General features: G+C 36.4%; 3 protein-coding genes across 5 annotated transcripts; 2 read left to right on the forward strand and 1 right to left on the reverse strand.

Annotated features, from left to right (window-relative positions):
* LOC18591230 lies at positions 35-3,980 on the reverse strand. Of its 3 annotated transcripts, none has more exons than XM_018125743.1 (8): positions 3,313-3,980; positions 2,848-2,905; positions 2,503-2,583; positions 2,358-2,393; positions 1,817-2,056; positions 1,593-1,734; positions 511-795; positions 35-427 (listed from the first exon to the last, which is right to left on the reverse strand). In XM_018125743.1, exons 1-8 carry the CDS (start codon positions 3,492-3,494, stop codon positions 420-422), a joined length of 1,032 nt encoding a protein of 343 aa, XP_017981232.1. In that variant the 5' UTR covers positions 3,495-3,980; the 3' UTR covers positions 35-419. The 3 variants fall into 3 exon arrangements, with proteins under 3 accessions (XP_017981232.1, XP_017981230.1, XP_007017290.2); XM_018125741.1 differs by having other exon boundaries at positions 35-795; positions 3,313-3,555; positions 3,705-3,970; XM_007017228.2 differs by having other exon boundaries at positions 35-795; positions 3,313-3,560; positions 3,705-3,970.
* LOC18591231 lies at positions 6,032-10,731 on the forward strand. Its single transcript, XM_007017229.2, has 7 exons — positions 6,032-6,471; positions 6,573-6,661; positions 6,749-6,887; positions 9,060-9,158; positions 9,280-9,402; positions 9,760-10,025; positions 10,130-10,731. Exons 1-7 carry the CDS (start codon positions 6,300-6,302, stop codon positions 10,238-10,240), a joined length of 999 nt encoding a protein of 332 aa, XP_007017291.1. The 5' UTR covers positions 6,032-6,299; the 3' UTR covers positions 10,241-10,731.
* LOC18591232 (DPH4 homolog) lies at positions 11,011-15,351 on the forward strand. The gene is made up of 4 exons (XM_007017230.2): positions 11,011-11,183; positions 11,873-13,223; positions 13,350-13,814; positions 14,892-15,351. The coding sequence occupies exon 2, from the start codon at positions 11,906-11,908 to the stop codon at positions 12,431-12,433; it is 528 nt and encodes a 175-aa protein (XP_007017292.1). The 5' UTR covers positions 11,011-11,183; positions 11,873-11,905; the 3' UTR covers positions 12,434-13,223; positions 13,350-13,814; positions 14,892-15,351.

Consider the following 15,786-nt stretch of genomic DNA (forward strand, 5'->3'; position numbering starts at 1 on the left):
TCTAGATTCATGACCCTGGCAAGTCAGCAGATACTTAATCGAACACAGTTGTCTTATTTCCAACAACACCACATCAAGTTAGGGTATTTCCAGTAAAGTCACTATACATTTTACGTTAGAACAGAGGTCATCAGCTCAAATTGTGGCAGTGATCTATATTGTTTCTACAAAACAGAAAATCACCTCTCCATCCCCATCTATTGCCCCTTTTCATTCCTTTAGGAGTTTCATTTTGCTAAGGGCCCCGGTTTAAAGGCATTCCCCCACTGAACTCTCGAAAGCCTCTGCTAAGAGTAGTCAGCCAGATATGTTATAGTCTGGATCGACGTATGCATTTGATTGGATTAAAATGAGAATTTCGCCATGCACAGGTATAAGGGCGTCTGCTCGAGGAATCTGATGACTTCATATCCCAACCTTCAACATTCTGGGGAACACAGACATCGAAAAGGATTTGACCAAGAACCCCATGGACATTAATGCTTGGTGGGTGAGGCAAACGGATCATACCTTCCTTGTGTTCATCTTGCATAAAATCTCTACCCTCGTAATATTCTATTGAGCTAGGCAAGAGGAAATGGTCACTTTGCACCAGAGTTCCCTGAAAGCTCTGGTTTGGGCTTAAGGCTGTTTTGCTGATATCAGAGATTGGCTCAGAGATTTCATCATGTGTCCCTGCTAACCCCATTCGTTCACCGTCGAGTCGCTGAATTCTTTGGGAATATGAGGCAGCTGCTTTACTGAGAAGCTCAGTCACAGCAGCCTTGTATTCAAATGGATAATGCCGATAATGACCTGTAAAGACCAGAAATTGAAATGAGTTGAACATGTCAACATTATTTGTCTGAATATACTTTCAGAATTAATCACGTTCAAGTATAAAAAATTAAAAGTAGTGATCCAAACAGAAGAGCTATATTATTTTGGGATTTATTTTATGGACTCCATTCATAAACTTTATATCTAGATTCTTTTAAAAAGTTACTAGGTCATTTCTATCATTTTGCTACCAAGCATTATGCGGAGTCTATAAATGCCTAGTTATTTTCAAATCAAGGGGGCTTTGACTATTTAGAAACTGGTATAGGCTTTAAATTTCTCTATTAATTATATCCTCCTCCTATCTTTGATCCCTTTGTCCTCTCATTCTTATTTTCTGTCATTTTTTCTCTACTACTGAATCACATAGGCTTATGTTTAAGACAATAAGTATACAACCTTTTTTATGCATGCACATAACATGAGTCTTATACCAAAACATGTTTCTTCCAAATGTATAGCACAAACATTTGTTCCTTCTGGAAGGTTTCTTGTCTAAGCATTATTGAAAGAAAGACACCAAATTGTCAATGCCGTCTGGATTTAGTGTAAGCAAAGATCATATGCGTCATAATGTTTATGAAACGAAAAAAGATGGTTGCTGCAGCGTGTGTGCATGCTTGAGCATGAATGAATTGTACGCCCCCACAGTCCCATCCCTCATCTTTCAGTTTCAATATGTTATTACTCCACTATGAAACCCAGATTAACACATTATATATGGTATGGCCGACTTTTAATAGAGGCAACTACTCGTAAGTTTAGAACCTGACCTACATGAGGAGAACCATTCCACTTCACAAGTTTTATGTCACCCCCAAGTTGTTCTATTCTTTGAGCAAAATTGCAGATAATTTGATAAGGAGCAAGATCATCAGTTTCAGAGCATAAAATGAGATATGGGGCCCCCATACTCTGCATAAGATTGGCAATGAGTAAACTGTAAACAAAAGTATGGGAGTAATAACTTCAATGAGATAATTTATTGTACACTTACCACAGAGGCATATAGAGTCTGCCAATACTCAGCACGGTGGGATTCAAACCTGCTGAGGAAGAGAGCATCAAGACCAGAAGCAATTTGATTTGCTATCCATGATGCTATTCTTGGTGGATGAGACATTTTGAGAACTGTTGGGTGAACAACAAATCGGGCACCCAAATCACTGGTGAAATCGACAGGGCTAGAATCGTAAATATGGCCCGAAAAGCATTCCTTCACCAGCTGGAGGTCATCCTTCACCAGAAGTAAAAGAAGATTAATTGGACAAGTAGAACTTAAATGTCTGTAATAATGTTAATAAACCATATTGATAATTCCTCAAGTAAACATTTATGCCCAAATGCCATTATACTAATAATAAGCTGATTTTCATGTCTTACGGGAAAACACAAACAATGATTTCCAGTCTTGATGTAGTAATAGTGTCATTAACAACAGACACATGTGTTTACCTCTCCAGATACGGTAAGGAATAATATTGGATATACAAAAACAAGATTTAAGCAGTTATCATCTTGATAGAGATATAACTTACTGGATTTCCTTGTACTTCACACAATCCCTCAATCATCTGCAGAAAAGAAATCATAAAAATACACCATCAGAGAAACAAATGGAAACAAGTATTTCAACATATAAGGTAAAAAAAAATGGGGTTTTCAAAGGTTTGAAAGAATTACCTGAAGAACCTTGTACATGCAGGCCTTAGGACCACCAGAAAAAGATGCAAAGACCACAGGGCATGGCTTCATCTTTAGCTCCTACATACAAAAGTAAAAAATAAGAGAACAATCCCCTCAATGTACCAAAGCATAAAATTTCAAACTACACGATGACTGAAGATTGACTCATGGAAGAAACTTGAGAGCATTGATAGCAAACTCCTCTTTCCATCAGAGAGTATGCCCCAATCTAGAATCTAACACATTCCAAAACACTTGAGCCAAACCCCGAGTTTGTGTTCAGGGAAACCATTTGAAAGGCGGCTTTCCCTTCGAATATATTGATCGAGTGAATTTAATTACCTCAACAAGTTCCTTGAGAAGATCTAACGCTAGAGCTGCAGCCTTCTCAGGGAAGAACCTACACAGATTGCATACATCAAAATCCAACTCCAAAGACAATCACGTTAAGCAGATGCACATCCATGAGTCAATTTCAGTCCAAACGAATCAACCGAAGCCATTTGAAAATACGCAGCCATTCTTACCAGTAATTCTCAACTTTCAATGAATGAAATTTGCATAACCTATTCCTTTTTAATCAGAATGAAATCATCATAGAAATTCAAGATCAAGCATCAAAAAAAAAAAACCAAAAACAAAAACAGGTCAAGATTCTATTTCCCACGATCAAGCAAGGACCAATTTACAGCAGTGAAGATCAAGTACTACAGAAAGTCAAAAGCACCACCAACCAACATAATAACTATACAACAAAGAATCCAATAAAACTAAATCCGCCGCCGAAAATTAGCTAAAAGAGCATACATGTTTAGGAACTCTGAATGGCAAACGAGAGAATCCCAACCCAAGGAAGCGTAAAGCTGAACGTAGTTCTGCAAGTGCTTCTCTTGACTCGACATCCAAGCAAACACCACCACTATCCCGCCTTCCCTTCTTTCCACCCTTTCCTTTCTCCCCCAATAATATCTCCCCCCAAATCCCCACATTCTCGCTTCCTTACCTTTACACTCGAATTTCCAAGCGACGATTAAGCTTTTCTCCTAGTCCCTACACTTCAGGAAAGGTAGAAATTGCAGAGAATTCGATTCAATCTATGGACAAAAAATGAAATAAATAAATTAAAATAAAATAATAATGCAAGTTTGAATTTTTTTTTTTTTCCAGCTTTTTATAGGTGTAGAGATGGGGCGACGGACTACTGGGGGAAATGTGGACAGAAAGATCGACGAATTCCGATGCGATCATTTATATCATCATTCGGTTCCCGCAAACGCCAGCTTTCGCAAACTAAGTGACCGAACTACCCCTGATACCATGTCGTGGCAATTAATAATTGGATGACGAATGCATGTTCCGTGTCCAAAGTCAAGTCTTGGTCAGTTGCGGCTCACAACAATGTGAAGCGGCCGAGAGTAGGAGAACAGCTCCACTTTTTCCTTCTGTTTTTCCAATTATTGTTTGTCGTCAATTCAAGAAGAGAAAGAGTCCATCCAAAGAGATGACCAAAGCACAGTTGTGGCTTAAGAATTGACGTGACGAAAACATATCTACAAAATCATAATTAACTCACGGTCCATTTCTTAACCTATAGTTTTTGCATATCTTATTTCCCCAATTCATTAAATTTATAACTAAAATTTGGTTTAAGTTTTCCAAATGTAAAGAAATTCTACTCTTATATTAATTTAATGATCTTGATAAGAATAAACAAGTGAGTATAATAATTAAACTTATGTATTCACGTGGTTAATAGAGATTAATTGCTTTTAATTTGATCCAATGTCTATTTTTTCTTGTTGAGGAGTGAGGACCAGAAAAAAATAAAAAGTTTAGTCTCTGGTTTTCTTTTTTGGAATGGATAGCCACATGGTATGGTTCCCATTTGGTTTCATTACACGTTTTCTTTTTCTTTGTTTATATAGTCAAGGATAATTAATCTTTTTTGTTTGATTTTCTATATTTACATGTCATGAAACTCATATTATTAATAAATAAAATAATTTTAAATTAATAAATAATTTTTTTAGATAATGAGTATTTTTTTATATTAAAAATATAAATTTATAACAAATAATATTAAAATTTATCCAATTATTCAGTAACACGAGATTTAATTAAAGGTATAAAAATCGAAATAAATTCAAACTAATTTTCTCTATAAATAAAAGAGTTAGTACAACAAACTAAAACTAATGACAACACTACCTCTCAATTTCACAATTAAATGTTATAAAATATCATGAATCCTATTGAATTTATGAATCAAAACTTTATTCTATTTTATAAATATATTTTTTAAATTAAAAATATAAATTCATGACATATGAATTATATAAATGTAAATGGAAGTACTTAGCCCATGAAACTTTCAAAACTTTGACTTATTTTTATTTTTAAAATAGACATATATTTGGTAAGGTTCGAAAAAAAAAAACTTTTAAAAAATTTTAATATTGAGTATGGATAAACATATGAGGTTGAAAATCACTCAAATAATAATTAAAATATCAAATTATATTATTTTTCGTATAACATGTGGTCTTTTTTTTTAATATTTAAAATAAAATAGTAATTACATTGGTGGTGAATGAAGTGAATAAGAAGCAAGAAGAAAAATAGAGACAAAGAGTGCGGTCGGCGTCTAACCCAATGCTCCGTGTTTCATGCACCGCGAGATCATAAATTTAGCAAGCCAGAGCGGACCGCAGCCTTGCGATCCCCATCCGATGCAGGTTGGTTAAGATTTCCACAAGGAAATCTGTTTCTGAAAATAATAATAATAAAATATTTTTTTTCTTCACGTAGAAAAAAAAAAAAAGAATAACTTGCGTTTTAGTTAGGTTGAATGATAGCGGTTGACGTGGCCTTAAAACCAACCAGCCACATAATTGATTGTACGAAATTTAATTACTCATGAGTTCTAAAATTTTTTAAATATTAAAAAAGTTATATGTGATAAAGATCACATCTAAAGAACCATTATCCTAAAGAATTAATATAATTAAATTTCCTAGTTATAAAATAAAGCTTATTATTCTAATAAATCCTAAAGGGCAATGCCTGTCATTATAAGTGATAGATATAAGATATTATACAATTTTCTACTTGTAGTAAAGTGATGAAAATTCCACACGCAGCTTTAAATGGAGTAAGCGCTACTCCTAAGCGCACGTTAGCCCAAGGGCGGCCGCACAACGTAAAATATACCTCCAAAATCACTTTTAATTAAAGCTCCTAATCAAACGTAAAATGCTGTTAAAATTGTTAATCACTTTTTTTGGTCCATAATATAAAATAATATTTTATTATATTAAAAAATATGTTCAAATATATATATATATATATATATATACGAAAAGGAGATAGTATTAGTCGTGAAAGGACAACCCCAACCAACAAACGTCAATAATTGGAAAGCTAAATCAAACCCAATTAATCATTCCTCTAATCCCCACTTAAAATTAATTAATCACCTTCCTACCTAAGCGGAGCTCCCCCTGCATTAACCCGGCGCAAATTAGTAACCAGAGGGAAAAAAAAAAAAAAGAGAAAAAAACCTACACCAAATACGCACGCAAAGGGAACAGTTCAGTGGTGTGCCTCCGTTTCTCTGTGTGGATTGGGAAGTAATAGATTGAAGGGAAGGAAGGAAGGAAGGAAGTTTGGTTGATTGGTGCGATCTGGTGAATCCCATTTGATCGATCTGTTCGGAGAGGGAAAGCTTAAAAGGAAAGATAAGGGGGATATGGTGGGATGAGGGAGTGGAGGAAGGAGGAAAAACGGAGAGGGAGATGGCCAGAGAAGGCAGAGCCAAATGGGGCGGTTTTGGTTCGGGTTCGGGTCAGGGCCAGTGCTCGTATAAAAGAATCACTCTGATTGTTTGTTCCGTTAACATTGTTATTGCTCTCTATGTTCTTCGTCATCTCTACGCTTCTCTCTACATTTATTCCAATAAAGATAATGGTAAGTGTCTATCAGCTTTGCCTACTCTTTTTTTTTGTTTCATTGATAAATTTTCTCTTGTTCAGTGTTATGATTTCTGGGGGATGTTTTGTTTTTTCCAGTTGTAAAGTATACACCAGATCAGATTAGGAAAATGGAAGAATCAATGAAGATTCGAAGAGCCAGTGAACCTGTAGAGCTTGTTAAATTGGTATGCTAATTACCCATCTTTCCTTTTTTCTTGTTCCTCCCATTTTGTTGGTGATAATGCTTTTGATTGGGGGATACTGTTTGTCAGGTAAAGCAATTGAAACATGAATTTTCGGGTGAAGAATCAGTGGCTGAACTGCCGCAGGCTGTTAAGCATAAGATAACTGATGAGATCCTGCAGAGATTGAGAAGTTTGAGACCAAATGCCAATGCCAGTGAGCAGCAGGGTTGGTATTTCCTTTTACTTTTTGACTGTTTTGTTCAATTATTCTACCGCTTAAAGATAACATGATGTCCGTTTTTCTGCCTATTATTGTTCTTGTTTAGTAAGTAGTGTTTTATTGAAGCTTAAGTGTAGTTATATTATACATTAATTCAGCATTTATGATGTATGGAAATAGGGCTCTTTGGTGTAAGTTCATTGGAGCTGGCAGCTAAAAAAATTTGCAAGTTATAGATAATCTGTTAGTGAATAAATCAGAGTTTTAAATGCATTCCTATTATGGAAACTCGCAGATGTGTGATTAGCTGGTTTAGCATGCAGGAATTATAAGTAATGCAATAATGACATTGGAAAATTTCTGCATGCAAAATTAAATGTGTTGATATGTAGGGTCAATTATTCTGTTTTTCCTCTCAAAATAATATCTGATGTTAGTGTGCATATTTCTTGGTAGAAAGATTATTGTTGCTGAAACATGATCATCTTAGGGATCATATTCTTGATCTTTCAGAAAAGAAAATGGAAATCTCCATTAATTCTGAAGAAATCTATTTTGAAAGTTTGTTCCTGTCATCTATGATGTTGTTTGTGATGCTTTCTTAAGTGGAATATCTCAAAAAGTTTCATCAAAGTAAGAAAGTTTTAAGTCTTAAGTACATTTAGGATCTAGTATCCATGTTGCTTAATTTCCATTAAGTGTGCTGTGGATTCACTCCCTTTCTTACAGTTTGCCAAGGCCCATAATCTTATTGATATAGTATCATCCAAAAGTCCAAAAATATATTTGTTTTATAATGCAGTACATATCAATTGATAAACTCAAAGTTAAGGCTAACCACTGAATCAATAATTTGTAGAAGACTGTCGTCAATTGACTGATTGCATACTTAAAAAAAAAAATTGACTGATTGGATTAGGATGAAATGCAATATTTGTCAATCTTGTGGTGCTGAGTTATTATGAGTCAAGATTCTTTTCTTTTTTGATTTGTAATCTGTGAAAAAGCATATTATGTATCAACACTCTTGATTGAAGAACGGTGTCAATCCATTGGTTAGGATGTATTTCTAACAATAAATTTAGGGAAAAACAATCAGGTTTTTTGTTGGTGTCCACTGTTCCACTCAATAAATTCTTAAATTCTCCTTAAGAATTTTGTGTATAATTGGTGTTTTATCATATCCTGCTTTTGCTTCTGCAGCTTTTTCCTTTTCCTGGTACCATATCCTTGCATTTAATTTCATAGAAGCCAAATATCCTCTGTTCCACCTACTATGAAGAACACAATTGCAGTACCATTTCATCTCTTGTTATGGTAACAAGCCATGGACCTTTTTGTTGGAATAACTTTTATGAATAGATATAGTCATTACATGTAGGAGTCTTTACACGGTCGTCCTGGTGCTTTTGGAGAGCCAATTGTATTTGTCCATCTTTCATTTGTCTTTTTTCGTGTAGAAAGGACCGACTTTTTTACCTTTTGATTTTGGTTATGACTTATACCTCATTATGTGGACCCTGCTAACTATTTAGGAATAAAAATATATAGTACAAAATAGCTTAACACTCAGGGAAGTAGTCTTAATGGGGCCACAGTTCAAATTATGTTGGGGAAGTATGAGCTTCATATATTTGGTATTGCCCAAACTGAATGTGACTGTTAGTCGAAAATTGATCTTTTATTAACAATTTTCAAAATTATTGTGAGCCGGATCCCTTTTCTTTTCTGTTTTTTTTTTTAACTTTTAGTGGGAAATATTAGCTTCTGAAAAAGGGAATCGGGATTATTTTACTGCTGGTTGCTGATAAGCTCTAAATCTAAAGATCTTTACTTTTATGATTTGATAGAAATGGAAACTTGATATTCCCTATCAGATGCAGTTTCCAAATCAGCAGCAAACTGGTTTTAACTAATACAGGATTGGATAGATTCTTATAAACTCTATCTGTTTTGAATTCCTCAACAAGCCCTCCCAATTCTCCTAGCAAACCCATTTCAGCAATTAGGTAAGAGTTATTGTACAAGTATTTGCCGTGTGTCAAAAGAGTTGTTTGAAAGTAGTCAATAATATTGTAGGTCATACCATATGAGGACAACTAATCAGCTGTCGCTTTGTCTTGGTATTTTATTAGTAAGTTGCTAGTTTTTTTGTTGATATTCTTCTCGGGTTAACAGAAGTGGTTGAAACCTGGCGCAAGGAGAAACTAAAAGAAGCCAAGATGTTGGCCCTTGGAGGAGAGGGTTTGAAATCAACTCTTTCACAAGAGGAAGCAGGTAACTTAAAATCTGAAAGGTGGTATATTTTGTTACTTTAGTTTATGTGTTGAGATGCAAGATTTTTCGCTAGTGGCAGAATATTAGTGCTTACCATTCTGACTAACTATTTTATTTGTAGGGATGTTAGTAAAAACCTTGGAGTCTAGTTGGGCTATGCTTTTGGAAGACATTGGCCTTTGGATACCCACCGAGATTAATAATAAAGAACATGATGATAAGCCTGAGGGTGTGGAAGATACTGGTAATTATTCAATTTCTCCTGTTGATAAAGCCCTCTGTTTCTCGTTAAGATAAGATAACAGAGTTGAATTGATTCTTTTTTGATAGTTTTGAGAGCAGGGATTTGAACTTGGAACCTCTTCTGGTCTTCTTGAAAAGAGATGTTTGGCTCTTGTACCAAAAAAAGAAAAGAGAGAGAGAGAGAGGGGTTTGGCTATCAATTAATTTATGCCTTTGCCACAAAAACCGAATTCTGTGTACTATGAATTTAACCTAAAATCCCTGCATTTGTTGTGGACCTACCCTCATTTCATTCACTTTGAAGCTGAAAAATTCTGGTGAGAAATGTCTGTTACTAAGGTATAATTCTTTTGAGCAGATGAGGATCAAATTTTAGCTGGGAGGCCTCTTCCACCAGAATGCCGTGCTGAACTTCATACGGATTATGATGGTGCTGCTGTTAGATGGGGTCTTACCCACCGCAAAGAAAGTGCAGCTGATTGCTGCCAGGCTTGCTTAGATCAGGCGAAACATGCAAAGCCCGGTGAAAAGAAATGCAACATATGGGTTTATTGTCCATTGGAGGGTGGTTGCTATTCCCCTGATATATATGAACACAAACACATGGAGTGCTGGCTGAAAGCCGTAAGTGTCCTTTTGCATCAAGTTAGCATTTCATTGTACTTTTGCAACTAACAGAAGTTGTTGGCAACTTCAAGCTAATCTAAAAATTTTACAAAAAAATGCAGTCAGAGAAGCCCCGACTGAACTTCAAGGACAGTTATTCTGAAGCATATAGAAACAGCCACCCGACAGCTCCTGTTATTGTTCCTTGGGTATCTGGTGTTGTTAGTGTATGACCGAATTCCGATCAACAAGACACGATGGGCAATCAATTCGAGATTAGCTGACTCTAGCTCTACCGAAATCTGCACAATGACCCATTTACATCTGATGAAAAACTTAACCTCTGCTTATTAGTACCATATATCGTCTCTTTGGTTTTGGAACAACCTAGGGAAAAAGGTGGGGAAGCGGGTGGTGTTACTCCCACCCTACTTCTGACAAGTCAATTTTTTGTACCAAGAAATTTATATTGGTCATTGGTGGTCTCAGCACTGATGATTTTAAGATGTGAAAGTCCAGTGCTGGGATGAGGTTATAGTAAGACATGACAAGCTTTTCTTTGTGGATTATTAGTTACAGATGTCAAAATGGTTCTGTTGTAAGGGGAAATTGGAATTTCATGCACCAACCACTAAGCATTCACTCGGGTGCAGGACATTAGAATGTTGGATGTGAATACTTTTAGACCAATTCTATTCCACATATTAGCTCGCTTAAGCTCTTATCATACTTGGATGATTAACAACAATTTAGCAAGTTGATTCTTTAGGAATTAATCTTACATGTTAGTACGCAAGTAGTAAATCGATGAATAAGATTTTGGGCCTTTGGGTATTCAATGAAGGTAAATGGATCTTTCCCTAGCTCAACCTTTTAACTTTTGAACCCGAGTGGCTGAGTCCGAACTCTTGCAAGCAGACGCATAACCTGAAAAACGACGACGTAGCCTTTTAACTCTTGAACCCGATTGGCTGAGCCAGAAATCGTGCAAGCAAAAGCATAAAATGGAAACGACGACGTAGCATGAGTTCTCTATGCATCTCTCCTTGCCCTTCTCCCTGCGCGCCGGCGCCAGGATTCGCTAAAGAGAAGGCAAGGAAGAGTTCGCTTCATCGACTCATTGTGTACGGTCAGGGTTTATCAAACCGGACTACTCGTTAACATCAACTGATTTCGGTACGATTTCTTCTTCTTCTTCTTCTCTTCATTTCTTTTTCGTCATTTTTTTGGGGGGTCAATGTTCTTGCTTTTTGCGAGAGCAATTTTAATCGATTAATCGATACTTATTTGATAGTGTTAAGTTCGTAGTTACTGATTTTTCTTCTTTGATTTATCTCATTTTGATAATTAGATTTCTTGTTTTAATCTCTTAATAGCTGGCTGCTGTTTCATCAATCATGCTCAATCTGATGCAAAATTTTCTGCTTTTTAGGGTTTCTTTTCCTTGGAGGGTTATTCCACACATAATTCGAGTCATTTTACGTTTAAGATTATTCTTGAAAATTAGACAGGTTTCAGTTAAAAGAATCTCAGACAATGTCTTCTAATAAGAGGGATAATGCGTGTTGGTCAAATTTAAATTTTTTCCAGTATCTGTCACTCGATTGTGAATGTCTGGGTTTGGGGAAGTCACTATGAAGTAGTATGAACTAATACTTTAGTCTTTGAGTACTACCCGCAATGCCCTTCATAGGGGAAGCGGATGTGGGGGGTTCCTTGATGCAAAAAGCTACCCTTCATCAGTGTTTAGTTGGTCAAAAAACTTGAATTCTCTTTTCTAAACTGTTATAGTTTCTACTAAGGTTTCTTTTCGACAAATTTAGAGTAAATAACCTTCGTTGAAATCTATTTTTATGTATTTGCAGTGATATTGGTCTTGTAACTAGTGGTGGTGAACCATGATTCTTGGAAGTAATTCCATCCAAGAAACTTACTATGATATTCTGTCTGTGAAGGAAGATGCGAGCTATGAAGAAATTCGCACAAGTTATCGATCTGCTATTCTTAATTCTCATCCAGATAAATTACATTCTGATCATGAGTCAGGAGATAGATTTTTAAGAGTACAGAAGGCTTGGGAAATCCTTGGCGATGCCAAGTCACGTGCAGTCTATGATAGTGAGCTGCGAATTTCGAGACAGGATGTAGTGGCCTCAGAAGACATCAGCTTGGAGGATATGATGATTGAAGATGCTGGAGAGGTCATAGAACTCTTTTACCAGTGCCGATGTGGTGATCACTTCTCTGTTGATTCGTCAGAGTTGGGTAAAATGGGGTACACTTTGTTGAGGGATGGGACTGAGATATCTTTAAGGACCCCTGATGCTTTACAGGCATCAGTTGTTCTCCCTTGTGGTTCTTGTTCATTGCTTGTTCGTCTGATGATAAATCCAGATATTAAAGTTCCGAGTGATGGTTGTTTGTGATCAGTTTACCTTTTTTCAATTCTAATTGATGATTAAGTTATTCTTTTAATTGTGCTATGAAAGCATTAGATATGAAGTGAAGCAGTTGAGGTCTATGGCAGCCATAGGGAGCAGATGAAGATATTCTATGTTGTGTAACTTTTTTTATACCGAGTGAACAATCTTGAGGAAAGTTTCCTCGATCATTTTTGAGGATATGTTTATCAGAATGTGATTAGGTATGGTTCTGTTTTGTTGTATGTGTAGTGCAATGTGAAAACCAGGCATGCCTGCTGAGACCAAGGATGATGGAACTTGAAACATATAGCATTTGGTCCCAGTAAGAAATAAAATTCAGCACCAATTCATGGGGCTCGGTAGTTGGCCCCGACATGGGCTCACCATATAAAGCCTTATGGCCTGTGGCTTGCCCTGCAATGGTTAACTTTTCAAAGCTTATACATGTTGATGATTGAGTAACCAAACCAAGAAGCCAGAAACAGGGTAACAGAGAATCGACTGATCCCAAAAACAGTCTGACTCGTTGTTGGGGATAGTTTCCATGGCAATCTTTAAAAATTTTACATTAATTTTCGTACTTAATCTTGTTTTTTAATGAGCAATTAGTTCTTAACGGAAAAGAAAAGGGTAAGAAAAATCGAAGGAAAGTAGATTGATCTGCTCCACGTCTCGAAACGTCGATACGTCAATAAATCCGATCCTTGGCTTTAACTCTTTGGGCTGTCGGATGGGCGAAGCTTTCTTGCTTGTCCAACTAATTCACGCAACTCAGATGGACCGATTACACAAGGTTAGTGTCTCTACCACTTTTTCTTCCTCTGCGAACAGGACTACGTTCCAGACCTTTTATCGTTTTCGCTACAATTAATTAAGTAATTTGGAGTTGATTAATTCATTGAATGTTGGGTTTTTGAAGATCAAAACGGAAAGTGAAGCGTGAAGCCCAGGTTCATTGACTAAAAGACTCTTGGAAGCTGATGGGTTCTGGGGAAGGAAATCCTCGCTTCAGTGTCTTTGATGGAGTTAAGACTTTCCCATTAACACCCGAGGCTCTCATGGCAGAGATCAACACAGCTATTACTAATCTCGAATATGCACGTGCTACAGCTCTCTTTGACCCCCCATCTTCATCTATGTCGAGAAACAAAGGCCATGATTCGCCTAGGTATGATACCCGAATGGCTGATGAGGCTTATAAAGCTGGATGTGCTGCACTGGCTGCTGGAAAGCTTGATGAAGCTTTCCATTCTTTGAATGTTTCTCTCTCCAAATGCCCTCCTGAGAAAACCTCTGCTGTTGCCAAGCTTCAGTCTCTGATATCTCTCACTTCTCAGCAACTCCACAAATCTTCTGTTTCAAATTAACGCTTATTGGTATCATGGTATGGTGTGTTTTTTTTTTTCTTAATTTTCAGTGTTTCAATCCAATTCAAGTCAAAAGATTGCTTTAGAACTAAACTCATAATGTTGTCGTTTTATAGATGCTTTTGCATTGCTATTCAAGTATGAGGTTCTTTCTCATTAGGGAAAAAGAATATGAATAAACTGTATATAGTTGAATTCAGTATCAATTAATTCATCAATATAACAATAATTCGGTTTATATGTGAAAGATTTGAACAAATACAGGGATAAGCTCAGAAATACATGATTTTGTATACGGATGATAGGGACTTAGTTGTAGAGCGGTATGTATGTAGGTCCTTCATAGTTCATGGTTCTTGTTGTATTATGTACTCACTCCTTTGGTATTTGTAAGCATCAAGATTAATATGCCTTATGAAGAGGTTTTCCTGGGCAGAAGAGCAAAAGCTTTTTGTTGGTTTACCACCATTTAACCTATCTTTGGATTTGGTGGACAGGAAAAAGAAAGAGCTGTATCTCAATACTCAATAGAGATGCTGTAGCTAAATACCTTATACTTAACTTCACGTTCATTTACTTTTCAAAAAAAAGAACTTCAGATCCATTCAAAGTTGGACAGCTGTGTTAATTCTGGCTAATTTTCTGCTAGGTGTGCTTGTTCCCATGTTGTCCTCTTGACTGGGTTACTTTTGCAATATTGTTTGAAAAAGGTTAGATGGCACCAAGTGATGCTGTGCTAAAAAATTATACTGTTTATTGTGCCAAGCCAATTATAATAAGACTGATATGAGGTTTGTTAGGGGTTGCGGGCTTGCACTTTAGTTGAGGTGAAATGCTTACGATCTGTTGTCCAAAGTAATACATACACCATAATCTCTTATTATAACTTGTAAGAACTACCAAAAAAGTTTCATATGCACACAACTCAAACACTAAGCTTAATCTTATTGCCTAGTCTTAGGAGAATTATTTTTGGAAAGATGTAGCAAATATTGAACATTGACTTCTAACATTTAAAGATTGTGGAAATGATTTCTCTAGTTAGCTTTTCATTGTTTATTTATGTTCTAACTTGCTGTTTGCTTCTAAATTAGGTGGCACTACTGGACAAAGCTATCCATCATTGGTTGCTTTCATCTCTATCATGTTGCCTTTTCCGTTCATTAAAGTTTGTCTGAGGTTGGAAATGATTTTTCCTGTTTCTTTTGGCTTGACAAGTGCAATAGTTGGGCTGTCCTATCACTTCATGACATCCTGTACAGTTGATTTGGGAAATCCTCTTGGTGATTCACATCTGGGGTCAAGGATGGGGAGAGATGCAGCAAGCTTCTCTCTTGCCCTTGCTCTTTCTTGGCTCTGGGGTATCAAAACCTGCTAGTCTTTAAGGTGGTTGAACTATGTTGGGCATAGACCGAGTATTAGGAATGTAATTATGATGTTTATCATATCAGATTAGTTTCTGTAACTCTTACACTCTGAAATGTTAATCGTTTATTCTTCTGCTTTGACATAAAAATTTCAATGAAGTTACTTGCCGATCAATTGGCTATAACACCCCCCTTTTTTTGCCTCTTTGATTATTAGTTCAAGACAAGCTTTGTCTCTCTGTTATCCCTGCAAGCATGGAGACTAGTTCCTTTGAGGAGGTGCCATTAAGAAACTCATGAAGTTGCTTTAAAACACACTCATTCTGCAATTTTGGTTTGTCTCGTGACATTTCACCAAGATTCCATTAAAATGGCCGAAAGATAACGCTGTGATGATAAGTTCTTTTCCTAGTACAGTTAATGCCGGCTGACCATAATCATGAGTGTCATGCCAACTTCAACGGCTTAGATTGCCACTTGTCGTCAGTGACTGAAAAAGAAAACAAAAGGGAGAAGGAACTAAAAGTCACTAGATCATAGGGAGGATATAAAGCCTGGTTACTGCTGGATCTTGATCAAGCTTTCCATTATGTAATACGGTTGTAAAATCATTGATGCACCC

The sequence above is a fragment of the Theobroma cacao genome, chromosome 8 (assembly GCF_000208745.1).
Source record: "Theobroma cacao cultivar B97-61/B2 chromosome 8, Criollo_cocoa_genome_V2, whole genome shotgun sequence".
In the NCBI taxonomy this organism is placed as follows: domain Eukaryota; kingdom Viridiplantae; phylum Streptophyta; class Magnoliopsida; order Malvales; family Malvaceae; genus Theobroma; species Theobroma cacao.

What these genes read in the sequence shown, in the direction of transcription:
- LOC18591232 (XM_007017230.2), top strand. Translation starts at nt 11,906, where the DNA reads ATGATTCTTGGAAGTAATTCCATCCAAGAAACTTACTATGATATTCTG.
- LOC18591231 (XM_007017229.2), top strand. Translation starts at nt 6,300, where the DNA reads ATGGCCAGAGAAGGCAGAGCCAAATGGGGCGGTTTTGGTTCGGGTTCG. An exon ending in TCTTTCACAAGAGGAAGCAG is followed by an intron (nt 9,159 to 9,279) that starts GTAACTTAAAAT and finishes TTTTATTTGTAG; the next exon opens with GGATGTTAGTAAAAACCTTG. An exon ending in TGGAGTGCTGGCTGAAAGCC is followed by an intron (nt 10,026 to 10,129) that starts GTAAGTGTCCTT and finishes AAAAAAATGCAG; the next exon opens with TCAGAGAAGCCCCGACTGAA.
- LOC18591230 (XM_018125741.1), bottom strand. Translation starts at nt 3,494, where the DNA reads ATGTGGGGATTTGGGGGGAGATATTATTGGGGGAGAAAGGAAAGGGTG. An exon ending in GCATGTACAAGGTTCTTCAG is followed by an intron (nt 2,394 to 2,502) that starts GTAATTCTTTCA and finishes TCTTTTCTGCAG; the next exon opens with ATGATTGAGGGATTGTGTGA. An exon ending in GTGAAGTACAAGGAAATCCA is followed by an intron (nt 2,057 to 2,357) that starts GTAAGTTATATC and finishes CTTCTGGTGAAG; the next exon opens with GATGACCTCCAGCTGGTGAA.